The 21,639-nt window shown below is 40.3% G+C and overlaps 4 protein-coding genes and 1 long non-coding RNA gene across 7 annotated transcripts; 3 read left to right on the top strand and 2 right to left on the bottom strand.

The window, feature by feature from the left end:
- The first annotated feature begins 263 nt into the window (after positions 1-263).
- On the top strand, positions 264-2,992 carry LOC105284350 (glucoside xylosyltransferase 1). Its single transcript, XM_011347755.3, has 2 exons — positions 264-934; positions 1,024-2,992. The coding sequence occupies exons 1-2, from the start codon at positions 479-481 to the stop codon at positions 1,678-1,680; spliced, it is 1,113 nt and encodes a 370-aa protein (XP_011346057.1). The 5' UTR covers positions 264-478; the 3' UTR covers positions 1,681-2,992.
- Positions 2,993-3,183: 191 nt separating this feature from the next.
- On the top strand, positions 3,184-12,799 carry LOC105284351 (PDZ domain-containing protein GIPC3). Of its 3 annotated transcripts, none has more exons than XM_011347757.2 (6): positions 3,184-3,596; positions 8,617-8,957; positions 9,937-10,033; positions 10,149-10,531; positions 11,330-11,411; positions 11,588-12,795. In XM_011347757.2, the coding sequence occupies exons 2-6, from the start codon at positions 8,628-8,630 to the stop codon at positions 11,743-11,745; spliced, it is 1,050 nt and encodes a 349-aa protein (XP_011346059.1). In that variant the 5' UTR covers positions 3,184-3,596; positions 8,617-8,627; the 3' UTR covers positions 11,746-12,795. The 3 variants fall into 3 exon arrangements, with proteins under 3 accessions (XP_011346059.1, XP_011346058.1, XP_011346060.1); XM_011347756.2 differs by having other exon boundaries at positions 3,184-4,595; XM_011347758.1 differs by lacking the exon at positions 3,184-3,596 and adding an exon at positions 4,602-4,812 and having other exon boundaries at positions 11,588-12,799.
- Positions 6,325-6,801, bottom strand: LOC109611303. The gene is made up of 2 exons (XR_003406410.1): positions 6,748-6,801; positions 6,325-6,632 (listed from the first exon to the last, which is right to left on the bottom strand). It is a non-coding gene; the product is annotated as an uncharacterized LOC109611303 (long non-coding RNA).
- Positions 12,800-13,590: 791 nt separating the features above from the next.
- Positions 13,591-16,777, top strand: LOC105284354 (succinyl-CoA:3-ketoacid coenzyme A transferase 1, mitochondrial). The gene is made up of 7 exons (XM_011347763.3): positions 13,591-13,963; positions 14,378-14,758; positions 14,841-15,266; positions 15,362-15,470; positions 15,556-15,775; positions 15,871-16,082; positions 16,260-16,777. The coding sequence occupies exons 1-7, from the start codon at positions 13,874-13,876 to the stop codon at positions 16,442-16,444; spliced, it is 1,623 nt and encodes a 540-aa protein (XP_011346065.1). The 5' UTR covers positions 13,591-13,873; the 3' UTR covers positions 16,445-16,777.
- LOC105284353 (ATP-binding cassette sub-family G member 5) lies at positions 16,506-21,581 on the bottom strand. Its single transcript, XM_011347761.3, has 6 exons — positions 20,772-21,581; positions 19,947-20,206; positions 19,050-19,625; positions 18,601-18,823; positions 18,111-18,325; positions 16,506-17,855 (listed from the first exon to the last, which is right to left on the bottom strand). The coding sequence occupies exons 2-6, from the start codon at positions 20,140-20,142 to the stop codon at positions 17,188-17,190; spliced, it is 1,878 nt and encodes a 625-aa protein (XP_011346063.1). The 5' UTR covers positions 20,143-20,206; positions 20,772-21,581; the 3' UTR covers positions 16,506-17,187.
- Between the last annotated feature and the right edge of the window lie 58 nt (positions 21,582-21,639).

Genomic DNA, 21,639 nt, shown 5'->3' with positions numbered 1-21,639 from the left:
GAGATCCTACAGAGCCAGATTTTGCAATCTGACTTTTAAACATTTATGCCTCCTGTTAATTCTTAACAATAAATAAAACAAATTTTTACTTTCAAATATTATGATTCAAAAATAAAATTTGTATTTTGAGATTAGAATAGATCAACAATGGATTTTGAATGATATAGAAATATATAGCTGATATAAAATGATATAGAAAGAAAAAGGAAAGAAGAAGGAGAGAAAGAGAGAGAAACTTGTACCTGTTTACACTCTGTTGGTAACATTCGATTCTGCAGAGGTTAGATTACGTTGTAAATATGGTGCCCGTTGCTGCACTTGAGATCTGAGACGCGACATCGAGGAGCACCGCGTTCCACACGCTCGTGGGTTCGTCATCGACGAGGTAGCGGATCAAGATGCTGCCAGGGCACTGTCGACGTCGCACATCGTCGGCATCAGAATTCACGAGCGAGAATTGCGTTTGAGAAGACGCGCGATGAAGTCCGTATACAAGCTGTTCCTGCTGTGCCTTATCCTCGCCGCGTTGATAATATTGCTCAATGTCACCACCAATTTCTCCGGCAAGCTGTACGACCAGGCGGTCCTGAGCAAGGAGCAACGTCTGGCGCACAGGCGGAGGTACCTGGGACCTGGTGCCGCGTCCACGGCGAACGAGGTGACGATATGCGTGGTGGTGTGCGGGGACAGGCTGCACGAGGCCCTGACGATGCTGAAATCGGCGCTGGTCTTTGCTAATCGGCCGCTGCAGTTTGTAATACTGGCAGAGCACGACCTGCTGCCAGCCTTCAGCGAGAAGCTATCGGAATGGCGGCTCATATCCAACAAGACCTTCGACTTCCTGGTGCGGCCCATTACGTTCCCCGAGGGTAGCGACGCAGCCATGTGGAAGAAGCTGTTCAAGCCGTGTGCCGCTCAGCGACTGTTCCTACCGGTAAGCATAAACGGACAACTCTAGAATTGATCTAGTCCAGCCGAACAATGTTCTGCAGCGCAGTTGGACTGACGGAATTTCTTTTGCAGACCGTACTAAACGACACGGACGCAGTGCTCTACGTGGACACGGATACTTTGTTCCTGGCACCACCGGAGAAGATCTGGGATGAGTTTAAAAGGATGAACTCCAGTCAGCTGGCAGCTCTCAGCCCCGAGCACGAGGACCCCAACACTGGCTGGTACAACAGATTCGCCAAGCATCCGTATTACGGCAAGCTGGGCGTCAACTCAGGCGTGATGCTGATGAACCTGACGCGAATGAGGGAGTTCCGGTGGACCGACTACGTGATACCCATTCACAAGGAGTACAGATTAAAGATCACCTGGGGCGACCAAGATATCATCAACATAATATTCCACTACCACCCAGAAAGGCTTTACGTGTACTCGTGCCGATATAATTACCGACCGGATCACTGCATGTACATGTCGGTGTGCGCGGAAGCGGAAAAGGACGGCGCCCTGGTGCTGCACGGCTCCCGTGGCACGTTCCACTCGCAGAAGCAACCGCCGTTCAAGGCCGTGTACAAAGCCATGCAGGAGTATCAACTCAACACAGACCCGTACGAGGAGCTGCTCGTGCCAATGAGAAACTACCTGGCGATGGAGGACAAGTCGAACTGCGGCCGAGTCTCCAAGGTGTTCATCATCCAGCCGGAGCTGCACCTAGCTCGTAACTTTTGAGACTTCCACGTCGAGATTACACGCGTCGTAATTACACGTGTGAGTTCTTATACAATACTTGAGACTTACATGATGAATATTTCGATTTCATTGATATTCGGTGTCGCTGTATAGAACTATATTGGAGCAATAACGAGTAGGATATAAGCATTTGTACATATTCGCGAGGCCGCTTTTGGCCGTAATATTATCAGCAATTTTCTCAGCGTCCCGGGAATTTCGAGAAATTTTAGCGAGATCCTAAAAAAAGGGAACTTAAGTATATATGAATACTTGCGTATACACACTTGCGTACATAATACATTATGAGTCGGCATATCTACGCAGGAAGTAGAAATTGAACGTAGGTTCTCATACTGCGTACTGACATACGAGCATCCTGCCTCGTTCTCCGTCCGCGTCTTTATGACACCACGCGGACTTGGAATTACGTAATATATATTAGAGAACAAAAAAGCTATCTACAAATTAAATATATCCGGTTAGGTGTACGTTCCGCCACGAAATTATTTTATGTGGCCCGCAGCATGTTAAAGGCTCAGGCCTCCATCCTCGGGATTCGCGAGCGCAATCATTTGTAAGATGTTAATTAAGCGCAAGCACTTGGAAGGTGCGCTATGTTAGGTTCCGATCAATTTCATACGTTATAGACTGAACTTCTTTGAATGGTGCATTTGGGTTTTTTTGTTAACAAGTGCGCTATGTTGTTACTGTTTGCATGAGGGGCGAGACAGCGAGAATGTGTTGTTATACATTTTTATCTGACATCTTCTTCCGACAATATTCGACCGGCAAGCTCTTAGCAAGAAAAGATGACGACGGGGGCTTATCTTTAAAATATTTAACTTTCGGATATCTTACATAAAATTATTGACACGCTACGCGTGTTTCCTGATATCCAAAAGTTTCCAGAATATTGTTATTCAGATAAGCCCTAATCGTCGCGGGATTATTTTGAAAATGACGTGCCTCCCTCATTTCAAAGATCTTGCCGAGCTTGAAATAAGGCAATTTACATTTCAATGAGATTTGCAATTAAATTAGCACCATTTTCAAAATAAAACGGCTTATCTTTTCACGAAATCATGTGATTAATTACAGACGTGAATATGATCGTGCTGTGTACGGCGAATTTCGACAAGAGAGTGTTCAAATTTTTACACTACGATTTCTCACGACCAACATATGCGTCTTACATCGTTTGATTGTCCAACGACTTGATATTACCGATTTGTGATACTTTTCTTGTAAGTATTGTATACACAATAAAGCTTAAAAATAAAGATCTGTCTAGATAATACATATGAACATATGAACATTTGTTAACAACTTATTTAACATCGTCTGCTCAAGGAATAATAATTTTATCTTTAAACTTTATAGGATAAGAACATGCTATAAAAAACATTTATTAAAAATAAAAGAATATTAGATATTTGTTAGATATAATGCGATGTTTGTAATATTTACTTTCGAGCATGTAATAAAAATATATAAAATTATCTTAAGTATCACAAAATAAAAAATAGAAAAGACACGATTGCATGCGGCTCACGCCTCATTGTTAAAATATGACGTAGCGATGGATAGGCAGACACGTTCGAGGGGGTCAGCTGGCGCGAGAAGGGGCCCCGTGCGATCAGTCCTCTCGCCGCTGCTTTCCGGTTGCGGTGGCACGCGAGCTCGTGAAATCGGCCTCACACAATTTTCTCCCACTGTAATGATTTCTCGTATCCGAAGTAAGCGTCGTTGGTGTTAAAAATATTGATAGAAACAGCGGACAATATTTAATTCACTCACTATCATACTCAATTGTAGCGGCAGCAATCTGGATTAACTGGTGTCAACGACCTCCTCGATTTTTTTTGGATGTCGTAAATCCAGCTCCATAAATATGTGAGAAGGAGAACTAGAAGGTATACAACCAAAATGTAGTCTGTAGTGTGTTAATTTTAGAATGGACTACATTCGAAATTGTCTTGCGTGAAAATTGATTGAATAATTATCTTTTTTTAACGAATAGTAGATATGATTGATATCTACTATCAATAGAGTATAATACGTGCACTGCAAGAGAATTATTTTTCAAGAAAACGATGATTCTTCATGTAATTATATTAACGTTACTGCGCGAATGCTCTCCTTGCTTTATTTCTTGAAAAAAGAATTTTAGATTATTTAATATATGTATATCCTTTCTAAAACAATGAAGAACGTAAAGTATAATTAAGTATGATACGTGAGTAATTATCTTTCGAATTTTAACTGTAATATCCAACGTCAGAATGCGAAAAAAGAAAAACGAAACTACTACATTTAGCGTTAATTGGGAGCAGTAGACTGAGATCTCATATAAAAAGCAAATGAGTCGAGAAGAATTGCGGGTTATTTATTGTGTTTTCACGCCTAATATACCGATGCTCTTTAACTTCATGTAGCTAAACGGCGAATGTGAAGCATAAAGGAATTCGTCTTAATATGTATTAAATGCGCCTTAATTTATGGATGCATGTGTGCGTGCGTGAGTGCGTGTGGGTTGTCAGTGTACAGACTAAATTATTTCACATAATAATGTGAAATATTATTATGACATATTTCGTAATTAAGAAAAACATATCAAGCATTCAAAAACAAATTACTGACAAAAAAAATTACAAACTGCTAAATCTTTCAAAATCGGGAAGGCTTATTATTTCTAAAAACACTGAGAAATTCTAGCAGGAACTCGCAATTTCGAAGATAAAGAAGTTACAACTCCGGGAAACGAGTCGCGATGAATCGGTTTCTCGCGAGATCGACCGATCTAGAGCCGGCCCTGATCCACCTGATGATGATCAGGCAGCGTAGCTCGCGCCCGCGCATTTTATTCGTGGATCCGCCACGGTGATAAGGATCGGCCGGCGTACGTAGACCAGGTATATACGATAAGTACGTGATAACGGGATGGAACGGGAAAGAGAGGATAGTTGGCGATTCCCGGTGGCTGCTAGTCGTGACGGACGAACGCGCGGACGATCATCGTTCACTGTATCATTGGATGATAGTGCCTCGCGCGGTGTGTCGCGTCCGTGAAAAATCGTGCGGCTACAGATACGGATACGGACAGGTGCGCGCCGATCGCGGCGTGAAGAGGTGAGAGAGAGAAAGAGAGAGGGGCCGATCTTCTTCGTTGTTCCGAACGGGCATTGCGCGTTATTCGCACGTATGCCAGCGTGTACGCGCTCGTCGCGTTACGGTATCGGCGTGTGCTTTGTACTGTATCCCGAGAAACTCCCGATAACATCTCGATCGTATCCCGTTGTCCATTCGCGGTCACGATGATGTATTAAATTATAGAATGTCCAATTCCGCGTGGGAATAGACGAGGAGGTTCCCGGCTGAAAAGAATAGCCGGACTAGCGCATTCCGATGACTTGTAACTCGCTTGATTCACGTGAACCTCGCTGACGCCGAGCACTTGAAAGAAATCATCGTTAGATTGCACTTCGGTGATTTTAGGTCACTCTACGTTTGTGCTGTATACCGATGTAGCGCTACCAATGTGCCGATGTGCGCCCGCGTTCGGTGTCGCGGTTGGCACGGTCGTGATATCGGTTTTGATCGCTTTCGAGATAAACCATCCGCTTGGCGAACGCTGCCATATCGCAGTTTTTGGTGGCATGAGCTTAGCATCTGTTTTAATTCTGTTTCAAAGTTGTTTTACGGGAACTAGTGAACTCTGTTTTTTTTTATTGGAATAGAACTATCCGTTCGCGATTGAGAGAAAGTGCAATTTATGTACAAATACATAATAATAAATATAAAAAATAATAACGCAGCGATAGCAGCGAAATAATAAAATATAAAAATCCACTCTTAAAAAAGCCGTGTTAAATATTAAATCGAAATCATTGTTGCCTCTTTTCCGCGATGCTGATTGGTTCTCTCGCTTGGCTCGAACTTCGTGTGGCTTGAACTTCGTGTTGCGAATGTCAGAATGTCATAGTGGCTGTCAGTGCGATTATATTGATAAAATATTGATAAATAAAACATTAATATTGAAAAATAAAATAGCGCGCGTAGCGCGCACCTGTGTTGCTAGTTAAATTAAATTTAAGATGGAGCAAAAAATTAAATAAAATAATTACATTTAAGAATTGTTTAGTTTGTTCAGTTAAAAGGAGGTTCACCGTCGAAGGAACGCTGTTACTTTCGCTTAATTACGTTTCAATACTTGCTCGTAGTTTATTACATTTTCTTGTCTACGGCGATACCGTAATAGCCAAAACGAAGACTCACGCGTTGTATAACTGCCTTTCGACTCGCGCGGCTGGAAGTTTGCGGAGAAATTATCTTCTCGCCGTTTCCGTTAATTGGGGTCGCAATAAACGGTGCTTATGAACTACAGCTTGACCAGATGATTGAATAATCAGGTTTGGGAGAGAGTTTCTTGCTAAGCACCACGCACCACGGGAAAAATGCCAAATGTTTAAGAGGAAATTGACGAATCTTATTTATCTATGTTTCGTTTATCCGTATTTAGTTATTTTATTAGTTCAGATTAAATTAGATAAATCAGAATTAGTATGCGAATGAGAAAAAACTAAAAATCGATCCACCATATGAATTAATTGTTGGAGAAATTTAATAAGAAAGAATTTTGTGCGCTTTGCTTTATTTCATTCTAATTTATTATTTTATTCTTCTAATTCATTGACTACATTGTAAATTCCTTGAGCGTTTCGTTCCATTTTTTGTTTGCGGTTAATGACAAACTAATATAACGTAATGAGCGTTTAATTATGCGATCGGGACTTTAGATTGTCGGACGATTAATCATCATAATCAGGGTCAATTGGTGCAACGATATTGCGCATCGTAGACAATTTGCATTGTTATTAGTAGAATGTCGTTTACGAAATCCGCGGCGGCAGCGACTTGTTAGCCAAAGATTGCAACGCGACGCCAACGACCTATAAATCGAATTCACTTGAGCCTTTCGTTCGCCTACACAAGCGCACTATGTAAAACCTGTTATCGCGCACTGTTTCGTTGGATTATAAAAAGATAAAATTACGGATGACATACACATACTGGATATTTCGTTGCGCATATTTCCAGCAACAGCTTAAAGAGTGAACCTGAAAAGCAGAACAGATAGTTTTTGGTGAAAATGTCGAAAAATGATCGAAGATAAAATCTAAGTAAATTCTTGACGTTTCGAATAAAAAATTTTAGTGCAATTATAGCGTTATCATTGATAAGTTTATTTTTCTACGTTGTGTATCTCTAATATTCAAAACAGAAATTCATCGGGATTCTACCGATTTAAATTCCTAACTATAATGATATTTATAACTGAAAAGTAGTATAGTAGGTTTGACACAATCTGGATAATGCATCACATATATATTACATTTGGTAGAGGAAAAATAAAGTCGTAGATGATTTTGCCACATTTTGTTTCAGCGTTGCATAACGCCCATAACATGAATAATGCCTTTCTGCATGACATTGAACGTTGTCATATACGTTTTAGGTCGGATATATGCTTTCCCTAAAATATTAAATGTTATAAATAGATGGATTTTGAGAACGAATTGCAAAAGCGCAAATTTGATTCTTTCTCAGTATGAATGATATGGTGGACATTGGAACTGATCGCATCATCGTCTTGAGAATTCCGCGAATTAAATCTTAGATCTTAATCCGCGATTACAGTCTGGGTTGTGTGATTAAGAATTAAGCCTGTTACGCATATCTTGAATATTCTTGAATATTCCAGTACACTGTAAATTAAGTTTGGATTCTTAATATCTAATATCGATTATTGAATAAATTAAACAGATATAAAAATGTGCATTTGCCTCCTCGCACACTTGTAGAATCAATAATAAATTTAATTTAATCAAAGATTGAGAAAAGAAAGAGGAAGAAAATGGTTCTCCACGGAAATCTCAAGCACTCTGCAGCGCACCGAGTTTGCACAGCTGTACGAAAAAGACGAAGAAAGTGTAAAAGGACATTACTCTTCATCAAAAGAGAATGACTCAGTTATCAAGCGGACAATAAGCACCATGTAAAAGTAGTTTGCCGCAGCTCACGATCTTGATGGTGCGAGCAAACGAGCTGTCCGACGAAGAAGACTGCTCGACTTGCTCTAACAAGATGACGTTACGTTACGTAAAACATTTACGTTCGCGGCACGCGATTTCTCGTTGAAAAGAATGAGATGTTGCGACGTTGTGCAGCATAGGTATATTCAAATACGTCATTCCGTAAGCTGTCTCACGCATGTTGCTCCGAGACATGGCGATTTTGTAAAGTTGAAAATAATATATAGGGAGGGAGAACAAGTATAGGGAGTGTAATGGGTACCCTCGTGCGTACTCCTGGACCTATTGTATTCGCGGTGTAACATGTGGCTGATAGATACTTTTATCTCACAGCACACGACCGGCAAATCGCAAGATTGCAATTACCGGAGGTCTTTCAGCCGTGGTTCTCATTCCTCTTATCTGCCAATATCCGCGCTCGGAATCGAGCGTATCGCGCGGGAGCGATTATTGATCCGACTGTCATAAACGTACAATTTGTTCATGTAGTTTGATAATATTTTTTGTAATCTTTTATAATCTGCTGGGGAAAGATAACTGGGATTTTTCAGGTCATACAGTACTAATCAATTTTTTTCGCAAGGCTTTGAAAAATAATATTCATACTTTTTGCAAAATTAATCATAATCCTCTGAGAAATACGCGTGGATAATTGAACATAAATCTCATCAGAAGTATGTCGGTCTTGCCTCGAGGTATTGTCAGGATTAAAAGAATAAGGATTACGCGGTTGTCCGTTATCTTCGTCGATGATTAAATTTCGCGATGAGAACTCGAGAGTACCGTCCCCTCGTTAGGGAGCATCAATTATAACGGAGTTTTTTTTTAAATTTATTCACAGCAGGATCGAGGATGCCGCTGTTCAAAGCGCGGGCCACGCCGAGATCGCCGACAACGGAGAAAGCTGCGAATGGCGTGCAGTATCGCAACCATCATCAGACTGGCAATGACAACAATCACGACGATGTCGCGAGCGGTAACGGTACTGGGAGCCGGCCAAGCGCACCTCTTCAGCAAGAGCAGCAGACGATGAGGACGCCGTACCGGGACCCGAGGCCACCTTCGTTGGTCTTCCACTGCCAGCTGGCTCACGGCAGTCCCACGGGACTGATATCGGACTTCAGCAACGTCCGCGAGTTGTACCAGAAAATCGCCGAGTGCTACGACTTGCCTGCGGAGGAGGTCAGTATATGAACAACGAGCGAACACTCTGCAAAACTATGCAAATCGGGTTATTTTAGTGAAAAGAAACGATGTAAATCAAAGGACTCGACATTGACATTAACTCGCCAAAGCGTACACTACTTTTTTGTCAGGTGCAATGTAGGGATATCATTGATTCGAGTGTTCTAGCTCTCTTTATGAGATATTTTTAAAAAAGAAAAATCTGCATCGTGAATAGTAGCGTTTCCTTATTTTGCAAATTTAAGCAACTATTCAGAGATTTATTTAAACTCACAATATTTTTACTAAATTCAAAATGCAAGAAAATTGTAGATATATTCCTTTCTACGTTCGAATTTAAGAGACTGGTCACACAGAGAGACAAAGTAGGCCTATGAATCGACGATAATAAAGTGTCGTGTTATTTGTAGTGGAACCGGTTGGTTGGTTTCTACTGCAAATAGTAGCGTGCAGAAACATATGCACGTGCACGTGCGCGGTTTGCTATTTCCAACGCGGAACGCCCTACGTAGGGAGACACGACACCGGACGCAGGAAACGCCGGTCACGGGCCGTAGCCTCTCGTCGTCCTGGTGAATACGTTTCTCTGCGAGAGAACGAGATATAGAAAGGGAGCCGCTCGTGTAACTCGACATGTAAACGCTACGATCTAACCAGGTCGCTCGTCGACCGAACTCGTTATGGGTCGTTTGAGGCGCGAGGGTCGAGCTCCTTCGTCGAGTTTCTCATCGCGAAAACCCGTCTGCTAAACAAATCTACACGATCGCGGCAGTGCACTTTTATCGTGAACTGACGATTAAAAAAACTCTAGAAAGTACAAACTCAGATGTGGTTTATATCAAGCGCTTATCGAGATTTAAATTAAACGTAATATATATATATAGTAAGAAAACGTAAATGGAAATTTTAGTAAAGTTTTTTTTCAATTATAAATTCAATTTAAATAGAAATTTATACGAGAATTTTTGTATTTCAGATCCTTTTCTGCACGCTGAATACGCACAAAGTGGATATGACGGAATTACTGGGTGGTCAGATTGGTGTAGGCGATTTCATATTCGCACATAAAAAAGGTTACTATATTTGTACTATATATATTGCATAATTATAAAATTTAAAAGCTCAAACTAAAATTTACGTTAATCCTTAAATATAATATTTTAATTTATAAATGTACTTTTGATATAGGCCAACCAAAGGAAATCGAATTGGTGAAAACGGACGATGCGCTAGGCCTAACGATCACCGACAACGGTGCCGGTTACGCTTTTATAAAACGCATAAAAGAGGGTTCCGTAATCGACAGGATAAAAGTGATTGATGTGGGCGATCACATCGAGAGAATCAACTCAACCAGTCTCGTCGGCAGGCGGCATTTCGAGGTGGCGAAGATGCTGAAAGATATACCGAAGGGCACGAGGTTCACGTTAAGGCTGGTGGAGCCGCAGAAGAACGGTTTCGGTAGCATCGGACCGCGCAGTGATCTCAGGAAGGGAAAGAAAGCTGGCTATGGGTCGGGCAAGGAAACGCTGCGATTCAAAGCCGATGGTAGCGCACAAATTATAGAACAAGTATGTAATATAAAAATAAAAATTGTGGGATTATCTCTGGAGAATCCAACGGGTAGCTGATTAGTTTGTAAGCAAACAAATAATATTATCAGAGCTAAGATATCTGTATGAAAGAGATAACACTAATCATAAAAACTGCGAAAAAGAGAGAAATATTTGAAATATTTATACTATTTTGATTGTTTTATGAATCCACACACACGTTCCAATATAAGTGTATAGTATCTTTTTTTTTAAGCACAAGCAACTTGTAATAATACGACTAATATAATTTCTACTTTTTTATTATTGTTATACACAGGGTGTTATATACAGGGTGAGGCACCTAAAACAGGCCACCTGAATATCTCGGCTGTTATTGGTGATAGAACAAAAGGCCAACTGCAAGGGAAAATAATTTACTTTATATTGCCTAGAGTTCTCTGCTATTGAAAATACCGTAAACTCAGAAATGAAAAAGTTCTAGCACTTAGAAATTTTAGCCTTCAGTGACCTTGAATGATTTTGACCCGTAGATCAATGTGCGCATCTTCAAACGCTCTACTAGATGGTACGTAAAAAACCATATCATACCATTTAAAAAAACGAAGTTGACCTTCATATGACCTCTACGCGTCCACCTAATAAAAAATTATTTAGAACAAATTATATGTCCCTCGAAACCATGCAAGTTTGGTCTGACACATTTTGTTCTATCACCAATAACAGCCGAGATATTCAGGCGGCCTGTTTTAGGTGCCTCACCCTGTATAACTTATAATAATGTTTTAATTTTTATCTTTTATGTTCATGTTTCAGGTTGACGATGCCGCTGTGTTAGGTGTCGAGAAGATCAATGCCATTTTGGAGACCTTTATGGGTATCTCCGATACGGAGTTAGGTAAGTTGATCTTAAATGTAATATAAGTAAAAATAAATTCATGAAAATCTCATTTAATTACTACTTTTCTCATAAATTATATGATACATAAACACGAGTATCTTTTATAATTTGTCACTAATCTTTCTGAGTTTCGCGTTTGATCCAATTGTTATATCTGATTTGTTTGCATGCAGCCACGCAGATCTGGGAGCTCGCCGAGGGCAAATGCAATAGTATAGACTTCGCCGAGGCTATAGACAATTCTGACTTGGAAGATTTCGGTTTCACCGATGAGTTTGTGATCGAATTGTGGGGTGCTGTGACGGATGCCAGGGCGGGTCGACATCGATGATGTGAAAATCAGTGTTGAAATGATCAGCATTGCAAATGCATATCAAAGGAGAGAAAGAAATAAGGGGAAAAAGTAGTCGAAAGAAAACGTGATGGAGTTCTCAAATGCGATCTTGTGAACAGTCAAGGAATACTTTTCCACGCAAGAAATGATCGACATTTGTTCATGATACGTTACCATGATCCTAGAAGTCTCATCGTTGAGACATGTTTAGCGTCAATCATAATTCTGGATCTTCTGGTTTGCAAATCGATCGTAAGAATGTCAGTTCAGTACTGCAGCGGAAAAATGTGGAAGCTGAAATCTGCGATACTCCGCATCGGTCTAGAATTAAAATATCACATTGCGTTATATGGTAAACACAATAAAAGATCAATCAAAGGAAAGTCATGGAAAAATTTCTCACGAGTAGATTTATTTCTTATATTTAACATTCTTTTATTTTCGCGCAAAACATTTACAAGTCAATTGTGTCACAGCCTGCATCAAAATCCTTTTCTGCATGCCTTTAATCGAGTCACTTGAAAATCATATAGTTGATAAATGGCATTGCTTAATTGACAAGTGTAAGTGGCAACGACAGACTTTGTAGTAATATTATACTTTTAATACTTGTTGATAAGAGAGACAAATACGATATTTTATCAAAAGAAATATTTGCCGTTTTCCATATTACAAATGCAACGTGATAATCACAGTAATATTGAGTCCTTTCTTATAATTATTAAAAATTCTGCTTATTCGACTCAATATCGATCTATGAAAACGCGTGAAAAACTATTTAATATCTTAGCAACAATTAGTATAAATTATTCGAAGGCAAACGTAAACATGTTATCTAATGTTAACTATCGATTATTCTAATGTGAGTCGATTAGTATTCCTTAGTATTCGTTAGCATCGAGTATTCGAAAAATGTTACGAGAATGATAAGAATGAATTAATATATTTTAATATATACATATACATGTAAGCGAGAGGATGTATAATGTAAGTATAAATGTGCGAAAAATATTCTTTGTCATCGATAAATAAAGTCTTTATAGTAAATGCATGATGAATAATTTCGAATACTGATTAATCGTAATGCGAACAGCAAAACAAGTGTTCTGATATCGATATTTATAGGAAGGAAATGTAATACTGGGATCGTCAAGCTGGAATTCGTTATCTGGCAGAGATAACGTGAGATACTGCAGAAATCAAGTCTCTTTTAGAACACCAATTTTCCGCTTATATAACACACAGCGATATGCTTCGGTATTAATTCATGCTGCTTGGTCTTGAAGTGTTTATATTATAAATCAATCCTCCTTTCTGTTTTATAAAACGGCAAGAATAACAAATTAAAATTGTGTTTCTCAAGAATAGTATCGTTTTATAAACTCTGACATTGCGTTATATTTTTTTAGATTATTCAATAATAAATTATAATATGATACACACACACACACACACACACACATACTAATGGAATAGTAGTTTGCCATATATTGACCTCGCGCTGTACAAATTCGCTTACGAAACTCTCGTCTTTGATATACAACTAATCAACTGTGGCTACTTTCAGCACATCTGTCACAGTTGCAGGCAAAGTATTAAAAAATCTTTAAAATCTCGTATCGAAGAATATAAATTAGGAAGGAAAGACGTTTCGTTTCGAAAATGTACTGTTTGTCAAGCAGCAAAATTGTTTCTCATTTGCATCAATACCTTGCATCTAGTTTCGCGAGTTTGTAAAAGCTGACGTCCTCGTTCAAACGGCGTAAACATCATGCGATGTCACTTCGTGCAAGTTCGGATCCGCTCGGAATACTCGAATCGAATTGAAATGCCGATGCGCGCGCCGTTTTGCTCAGTCACCATTCGCGCCTCAGTGCGTGAATGTTTAAGAGAGGAGGTTATTTTTGTCGGCACGATCTCCAAAATTGTTGCAAAATAATTTTTCGAAACAACCTTCATGTCAGCGCTGTATTTGTTAGCATAGCGGCGACTAAAAATAAAAGTGAAGATTCCTACAAGTGTTAATCGTACCGAGAAATAATATTGGAGGAGATAGTGCGCTTAACCTCTGGTACCAAGATACGTCTTGCGAATAAATTAATTGTAAATTTAGCGTACCGTGAACATGGCATTCGCGTTAAAGGGGATCGGTGGCATATTTCTGCGCTTCAGCGCAGTTCCGCGAGCCACTCGAGGATCTATAAAAATATCACGAGTACGTAAACAACATGCATTATCAAATGGCACATAACCTACGCCACAGCTTGATTCGATCGTATCATAAAGATATAAAATATTTTGCAGATGATAATTATGGCAGTTCTTTGCAACATAAATTTCATTGCAAATTTTTGATACATATACGGAGCTTAATTGTTTTGTGGTCAGGAGATGATTATTTGTTCAGCTGTAATTTTTCATCTTATCTTGCCAAATGTTTTATCACAGACTTTATAAATTTAGAATTTTCTGTATATTATATTTTTATATCAAGATACTTGTAACTGTGCAACATCTCAGCTAGATAAGTCAGCTAGACAAATTAATTCAATGTACTTGCAATATCTAAAAATGTCCATATGTTACACTTGTATGTAATTAAATTGTATTTCAATCTTGTGTTCAACAGGTATGCGCCGTTAATTTCTCTATCAAAACAAATATTCCGGAAGTAGAAGAGGAGACTGAAAAGTTAAAAGCACCAGTGGGAAATGGTAAAGTGTTTAAAAATATAGAGGCAGCTGTATCCGATGTGCACGATGGAGCCAAACTCTTAGTTGGTGGTTTTGGTCTCTGTGGCATTCCGGAGAATTTAATAGCAGCTTTGCTAAAGAAGGGCTCTAAGGATCTAACAGTAGTCTCGAACAATGCTGGAGTCGAAGACTTTGGGCTAGGTATATTGCTGAAGGAGCACAGAATAAAGAGAATGATTGCCTCGTACGTGGGCGAAAATCCTGAATTCGAGAGGCAGTATCTCAGCGGGCAACTGGAGGTCGAGTTAACGCCACAGGTAATATTCTTGCAGGCGAGAACGCGTTGCGTTGGCATGTGCTTCTCACAAATTCTGATAAATAGAACTTTGACTTGCACAGGGCACTTTGGCGGAGCGCGTGAGGGCGGGTGGCGCGGGCATTCCGGCCTTTTACACCCCCACGGCCTTCGGCACGATCGTGCAAGAGGGTAATGTCATCGTAAAGTACGACAAGAACGGCAACGCCGAGATATCGGGCGAGCCGAGGAACGTGAACCAGTTTGACGGACGCAACTACGTGCTGGAAACCGCGATTACCGGTGACTTTGCACTGATAAAAGCGTGGAAGGCCGACACCGCCGGCAATCTAGTCTTCAGGAAGTCTGCCAGGAACTTCAACCCCGTGATGTGCAAGGCAGCGAAAGTGGCGATCGTCGAGGTGGAGGAGATCGTGGCGATCGGGCAGCTGGACCCCGATCAGATTCACCTGCCCGGCGTTTTCGTCGACAGGATCGTGAAAGGCCCGTCTTACGAGAAACGAATCGAGGTTGGCCTTTACCTCGATCAATATGTATCGACATTGATTTGCATATTTAATTATGCAGGCTTCTTGTTCAACACTATTATCTTCGTTTTTCGCAGAGACGCTCGACGAAGCAAACCGTCAAGCCGAAGAAAGTGACCCCGGCTAGTAAAGCGAGGGACAGAATTATCCGACGTGCCGCCCTCGAGTTTAAGGACGGAATGTACGGTAAGCGCGACACGGGAATACCTGAAAATAGATGCATTAATCTTCCACATGGAGCAGTGCTTAACAAGATGGGGAATCTTTACAGCGAATTTGGGAATTGGCATACCCATGCTTGCTAGCAATTACATCCCGAAGGGCGTGAATGTGACGTTGCAATCGGAGAATGGTATTCTTGGACTGGGTCCCGTCCCAGAGACCGAATCTGACGTCGATGCCGATCTCATCAATGCCGGAAAGGAAACCGTCACGGTTCTACCCGGTGCTGCATTCTTCAGCAGTGATGACAGCTTTGGCATGATTAGAGGGTACATGATCGCTCACGAATGCGCTTTAAATATGTTTGTATTCGCGTATTTTCTTTCCTACGAACATTGAGACTGATAATAGTAACTGTTTGTAGGGGACACATTGATTTAACCATCCTCGGAGGCATGCAAGTATCGGAGAACGGAGATTTGGCTAACTGGATGATACCAGGGACGATGGTGAAAGGGATGGGTGGTGCCATGGACCTTGTCTCCGCGGCGAGAACGAAAGTAGTGGTAACGATGGAGCACAAAGCCCGCGACGGGAGCCCGAAAATTTTGAAGAATTGCACTCTGCCTGTTACAGGTGATGTCTTGTTATTTTTTAAAATTCAATATCTTTAACATTTCGTTACATTTTATCTATTACACAGGATTCGCAATATTAATTTATATACTTCATATTTCCGTATTAGTATTTTATCTTCGAGGTTGAATCCATATGTTTTCAGTCATTGTATAATTTTTTTCACGATTTTTACAGGCCAGCAATGTGTAGATGTAATTATCACAGATCTGGGAGTATTCGAAGTGGTAAAAGGAGAAGGATTGAAGCTTGTCGAGATCGCCGCTAATGTCGACATCAGCGAGGTCGTCAGTTCGACAGGCTGTGAGTTCAGCGTTGCAGATGATCTTAAAGAGATGAGACAAGTCGAGGTTGACGAATAAATTTAATATATTTTGCAAATTGTACAAAGTACATAAACATGTAAAATAATTCAACTCTTTATTAACTGTTTGAAAGTGAATTTTAATATCTTCTGTAAACTATACACAAGTTTCTTAACATAAAAATGCACCATACGATCTTGTACAGAAAAAAAAACGTTAAAGCTATGCGATTTTAAATATGTAATATAAATGAGAGAACAGAGTTTTGTTAATTACGATGACGTAATAATGCTGCTATATTTTTTTCTATTTTGTTTTCTATAAATATCGAAAGTTTATGTAATATATCGTTACGCATTCAAATTATTAAGTAAAAATTGGTTACATTATTAAATAATGTTTTATCGTAATTGCACTATTTTACACATAGTTAAATCATTATTCCTTAAATGTATATATGCTCTTACACTTAGCTGTGTAAATCTGTTGGGCCTGATCCGTGGTGTGCCATGATTGTAAGAATCATGTTACTTACGCTATATATAATTGCCATAATAATAAATAAAAAATAATTTTGTAATACATATTCGATAAAATATAAAATGTTTCATACCTTTAATGCGTGTTCCGCCTTTCTTAATTAATACTAAATATCATTATCGTTATTTACAGCATTATATACATTAAATCCCAAAATTAAATAATAACTGTGCTGAATGTTGATATCTTGATGCAAAATGCAAATGACACGATTTATTTCGCGTTCAGTGCTAAACACAAAGTACGCAATTGGTGATCCTTCACTCTCTAAACTTGGCCTTCACTTTCGCGGGCAATGGTAACAAATACAGCACGCTGTTCAGTATGATCAGACCGACAGCGAACGCCAGAGAGATCAGCAGATTCAGATCTACGTTCAGTACCTCGGAGATATTCTCGCCCTCTCGAGTGAAGCGTTCGATCAAGTAAGTCTTACCATCGGGGTACCGACAAACCTCAGGTATGCCAGGGCAAGTGAAACTTTCATTGTAAGACAAGTTGGAGAGGATCGGCGTGTCAATGACCAACTGGTTCAGCGCTAGGGAGGCATATCTGGTCGGTAGCGCAGTGGACACCATCGCTAGCCAGTAGGGTAGGTTCTTCAGGCTGCGAATGGCACCCGACGCGATCACCAACGACAACAGGGTCATGTATAGCACAGTGATTGCACCAGTTATAGGCCGACCCACTACCATCAGCACGGCCACCGTAACTTGCTCGGCCGCAACGTAGCTGGACCACAGAATACCGGAAGTATACGCCCACGCAGAGAGATCCAGCTCAAGAATAGGAATGAGTATTCCGATCGTTATTAAAGTCGAAATGAAGCTCAAGGGTAGACTCAACAAAGTGTACGCGGTCAGGAACATAGCGCCACCGTAGAGACCTTCTCGTTTCTCTTGATAATATCTGGCACGGAAACCTGGAACTGAAAATATCGATTCTTATATAATTTGAAGTAGAAAGTGAAAGAGATACAGGTAAAATGTGGGAAGAAATTTATCTTAACATATCTGTATAAAGAATATTTGCTTTAATTTTTCATTGCATAGAAATTACTCGATAGGCAGAAGTATAAAAGCGAAGAGAATTTATAAAACGTGTCTATAAGTTCATATTAGTGATTTTTAACATCAAAAAAGTAAATGACACTAGTCTTTTTAATTTATATCTTTCAACTTACACAAGAGCGATGTCGCAGCAATCCCAGCTACGTAGAATAACGTCAAGACGTTGAAGATTAAACCGCCAGTTTGTAGGAAGATCCTTGATTGCACGCGACTCGAGTGTGAGTACAGTATGCTCATTAGGGCAACCACGAATGGTAGTAACAGCAGGCGAGCGGCGAAATGTCCTAGGCCGGTCTTATTCAAAGAGAATGTGGCTGCCATACCTCGCCTAAACATGATAATGTGATTATAAATGATTCATCTACAAGCTGCTTGAGAACTGCTGACCTTTATTTTGCGCATGCAGCTTGTGACCAATATAAATATGCATTTATCATAGTTTTGCATAAAAATGTGCTAAGAAAATAATGCAAACATTACTAATTCTTATCAAATTATTTTTTAAAGAATAATTGATTCGAAAATTTGTAACAAAAATTTCATTTAAAATTATTCGTCTATTTTATTGCATCAATATCAGATTACTGTAATTGAAAAACTCACAGATAGAGTGCTAAAAGCGTCGAGAAGCATCCAGGTTTAATCCCGCGCCCCAAACCTTTATGCATGATGCCGAGGGCCGAATCCTTCATGCTATGTGGCACTTGCGGCGCTTCCTTCATGTAGAGCACACCGTCCACCTTGAATTTCTCGACTAGAATTGATATCTGCTGATTGGACTCCAAAAAGCGATCTCTGGAGCGACGGTCAACCGTCGACAAGCATACTGAAAAACGATGCAACTTGTTAAATTGATTAATCACATCGCACATCTTATTTTCTTTGCAATTTTTTTTCGTATCACTATATTAATAAAATCAATCAATTATAAAATACAATGGCTCTGCAACTGCTATCAAGGATTTGTCCACAAAGTTAGAAGCTTATTTATACATTACGTGAAACATTTAAATGGAATAACGTCTATGCGTATAAATAACTTCTACACTCACAGTAATACATCAAGGGATTCTCCAGTTCCGGACACGGGAAGCCGATGTAGGTGAAGTAGTCTAGCATGCTCCTAGTTGGCCCCGAGTAGACTACTGCGCCTAGGCACAACAACGTTACGCGACTGACAAACGGCAGCACGTCGGATCTGGGTGTCTCCATGGTGAGGACGACGATGGAACCGCGTCTGGTCGCGTAGGACCACAGCATCGAGACGATAAGGTACGTATTCAGCGGATCAGTGTCCCAGGTTGGCTCGTCCAACAAGAGAACGGTTGGGTCTTTTGCTAGCTGCACGCCCAGCATCAGTCGTCGATACTCTGGCCGCGTGAGATCGTTCACCGATCTGTTGGCGACCTGCGAGAGCGCCAGGTCGGCGAGAGTCTGCCGGACCCGGGCCTCGCGATTGTTCAGGTTTGCAAGCCATGTAGCGTACATCAGAGTCTGACGAACCGTGAGACTGGGTAGCAGGTGACACCTGTGAGCCACGTAGCCGCCATGACGTCGAAACACCTCCGGCGTCAGCAGATTGCCATTAAGGGTGACCCGTCCTCTCGTCTCGCCCTCCGCCCTTCCAGCTGTAAAGCAAGAGAAGCAAAAAGTTTAGAGATTGCTTTGGTCAAGGAGGAATGCTGACTTCAATGAGATCGCGTTCTCGAGATTCATGGTGTCGAGGATCGTTTTGTTTGCTTTATTATTTTTTAAATATCTTTTTGATTTAATTAGTGAAATTTTAATGAAAAACTTTTAGAGTCATGGTGTAGAATGGTGTTAAATCGCGAAGAAGTTACGATTTGTGCGCATACATGTTTGAATCTTTGCAAAACGCTATTAATAACGCAAATTATTGTATTGAACAAAAGCGATATCATTAAGAAAAAATGATTGGAATTACTCACCGATAACATCGAGGAGCGCTCGCTTGCCGGAACCTTTTGATCCCAGGATAGCCAAGACCTCTCCGCCGTGAACGCGAGCCGATACATCTCTAAGCACAGCGGTGGGCTCGGATTTGTTAAGGCAACTTCCTTCGATTACCACGGTGGTGGAATGAAACACGTTGGATATGTCTAGAATGCAATCGGATGGAATCATCTTGAGGATCGATATAACATCCGGTTCCCACGATTATATTCCTCGTAGTAACATTTGCGGAGAACTGCAAAGATAAAGATTATAAAGTTATTTCTTTTACGAATATTGATTCTATCTCAAATATTGTATTATACGCGCTAACTTGATAAAAGGAATAAGATTAAATACAAATTAATGTAAAAAGTAATAATATGTTAATTACTATCAATATATTATCATTTTAATGATACAGTAAAGATATCTCTTGAATATTATAATTTACTATTTCTATTAATCACTATAGCACCATTGCCATTTAAAAATTTCCTAAAGTTATTCCTAAAATTCTCAATTACTCTTAAGGTTTGTGAGATACATTTAAAAACCGCGTTCGATATTGTCAAAAAAAGTTATTTTTCTTCTTTATATTTCGATTGCAAAATTTAATAGTAAATATAATTTACGATTTAATATCTTCGCATATGTATTATCTCAAAACTTTCAAACGAGAATTAATTTCAATATTCACACACACATACATGTAATTATATTCTAATATTTATAGTGTAATTATATTATACAAAAATTAGATATTACTTATTAGATCAAGATATTGTAAAATTAATTTTATTAAATGGAGAGATACAAACCTCTTTCAGGATATTAGAAACAATGCCTATTCGTTCGGGAACGTAACGTGTGGAGAAGACCGAGGCGCCGGATCGCCGCTGGATTCATCCATCCAACGCGCACTTGACCGTGTCCGGACTTCGAGGACACCGTGTGTCGAAGCGCGTGCACCTTAACAAAGAGACGACACTCGTGCCGACCTTCCACGAAGACGTTCACCAAAATGGTAGGCCCCCGATGAAACGTGTGAGTGCGCCAACGTGCGAGCGAGTGTCCGCGAGTGCTACCGCGCTGCAGATTGCAACGCGAACTGGCCGCGCGCGGACTCACGAGCGTAAAAGTGACTCGCTCGAGCGAGGCTGGGACGCGAGAAACACGTAGCTGCAGGTAACGATACCTGGGCTGGCTGGGAGTTGGCTCTCCTCGAGGTGAATGTCTTCTCCGACGCGGGCCCGCGGTAGGAGGGAGACCGACCCCGGCTGAGAGCATCGGCGTAAGCAGCGCGAGCGGAACCGCGCGACGCAATTTCCGACTTTGCGGCGAGCTGGGCGAGAGACGTCACCTGAACGTCTCATCTAGGACTACGTTTTAAAAAATATCGTATAACTGTGTACGGCATTTATTGTACCATTGCCCTTTCACCTGTATCTGGTTTGATACTGATCCCCGCGTTCACCACTTCTTCGACTTCCTCAATAATTGAGTCATTCCTCTATTTTTCACATGAATGTATTTCAGAGATAAAATTTAAATTGCAAAGTATATGTGTTTTGAGAAATATGCGATACATATGAGATACAGAATATTATAAATTATAAACACAAAATTAATATGCATGAATCCATAAAATATGTCGACATAAATTTTCAAATATACGATAAAACGCGA

Source organism: Ooceraea biroi, chromosome 4 (genome assembly GCF_003672135.1).
Source record: "Ooceraea biroi isolate clonal line C1 chromosome 4, Obir_v5.4, whole genome shotgun sequence".
NCBI lineage: Eukaryota > Metazoa > Arthropoda > Insecta > Hymenoptera > Formicidae > Ooceraea > Ooceraea biroi.
The sequence above is the reverse complement of the archived record's forward strand: the minus strand, read 5'-3'. Positions and strand labels throughout refer to the sequence as shown.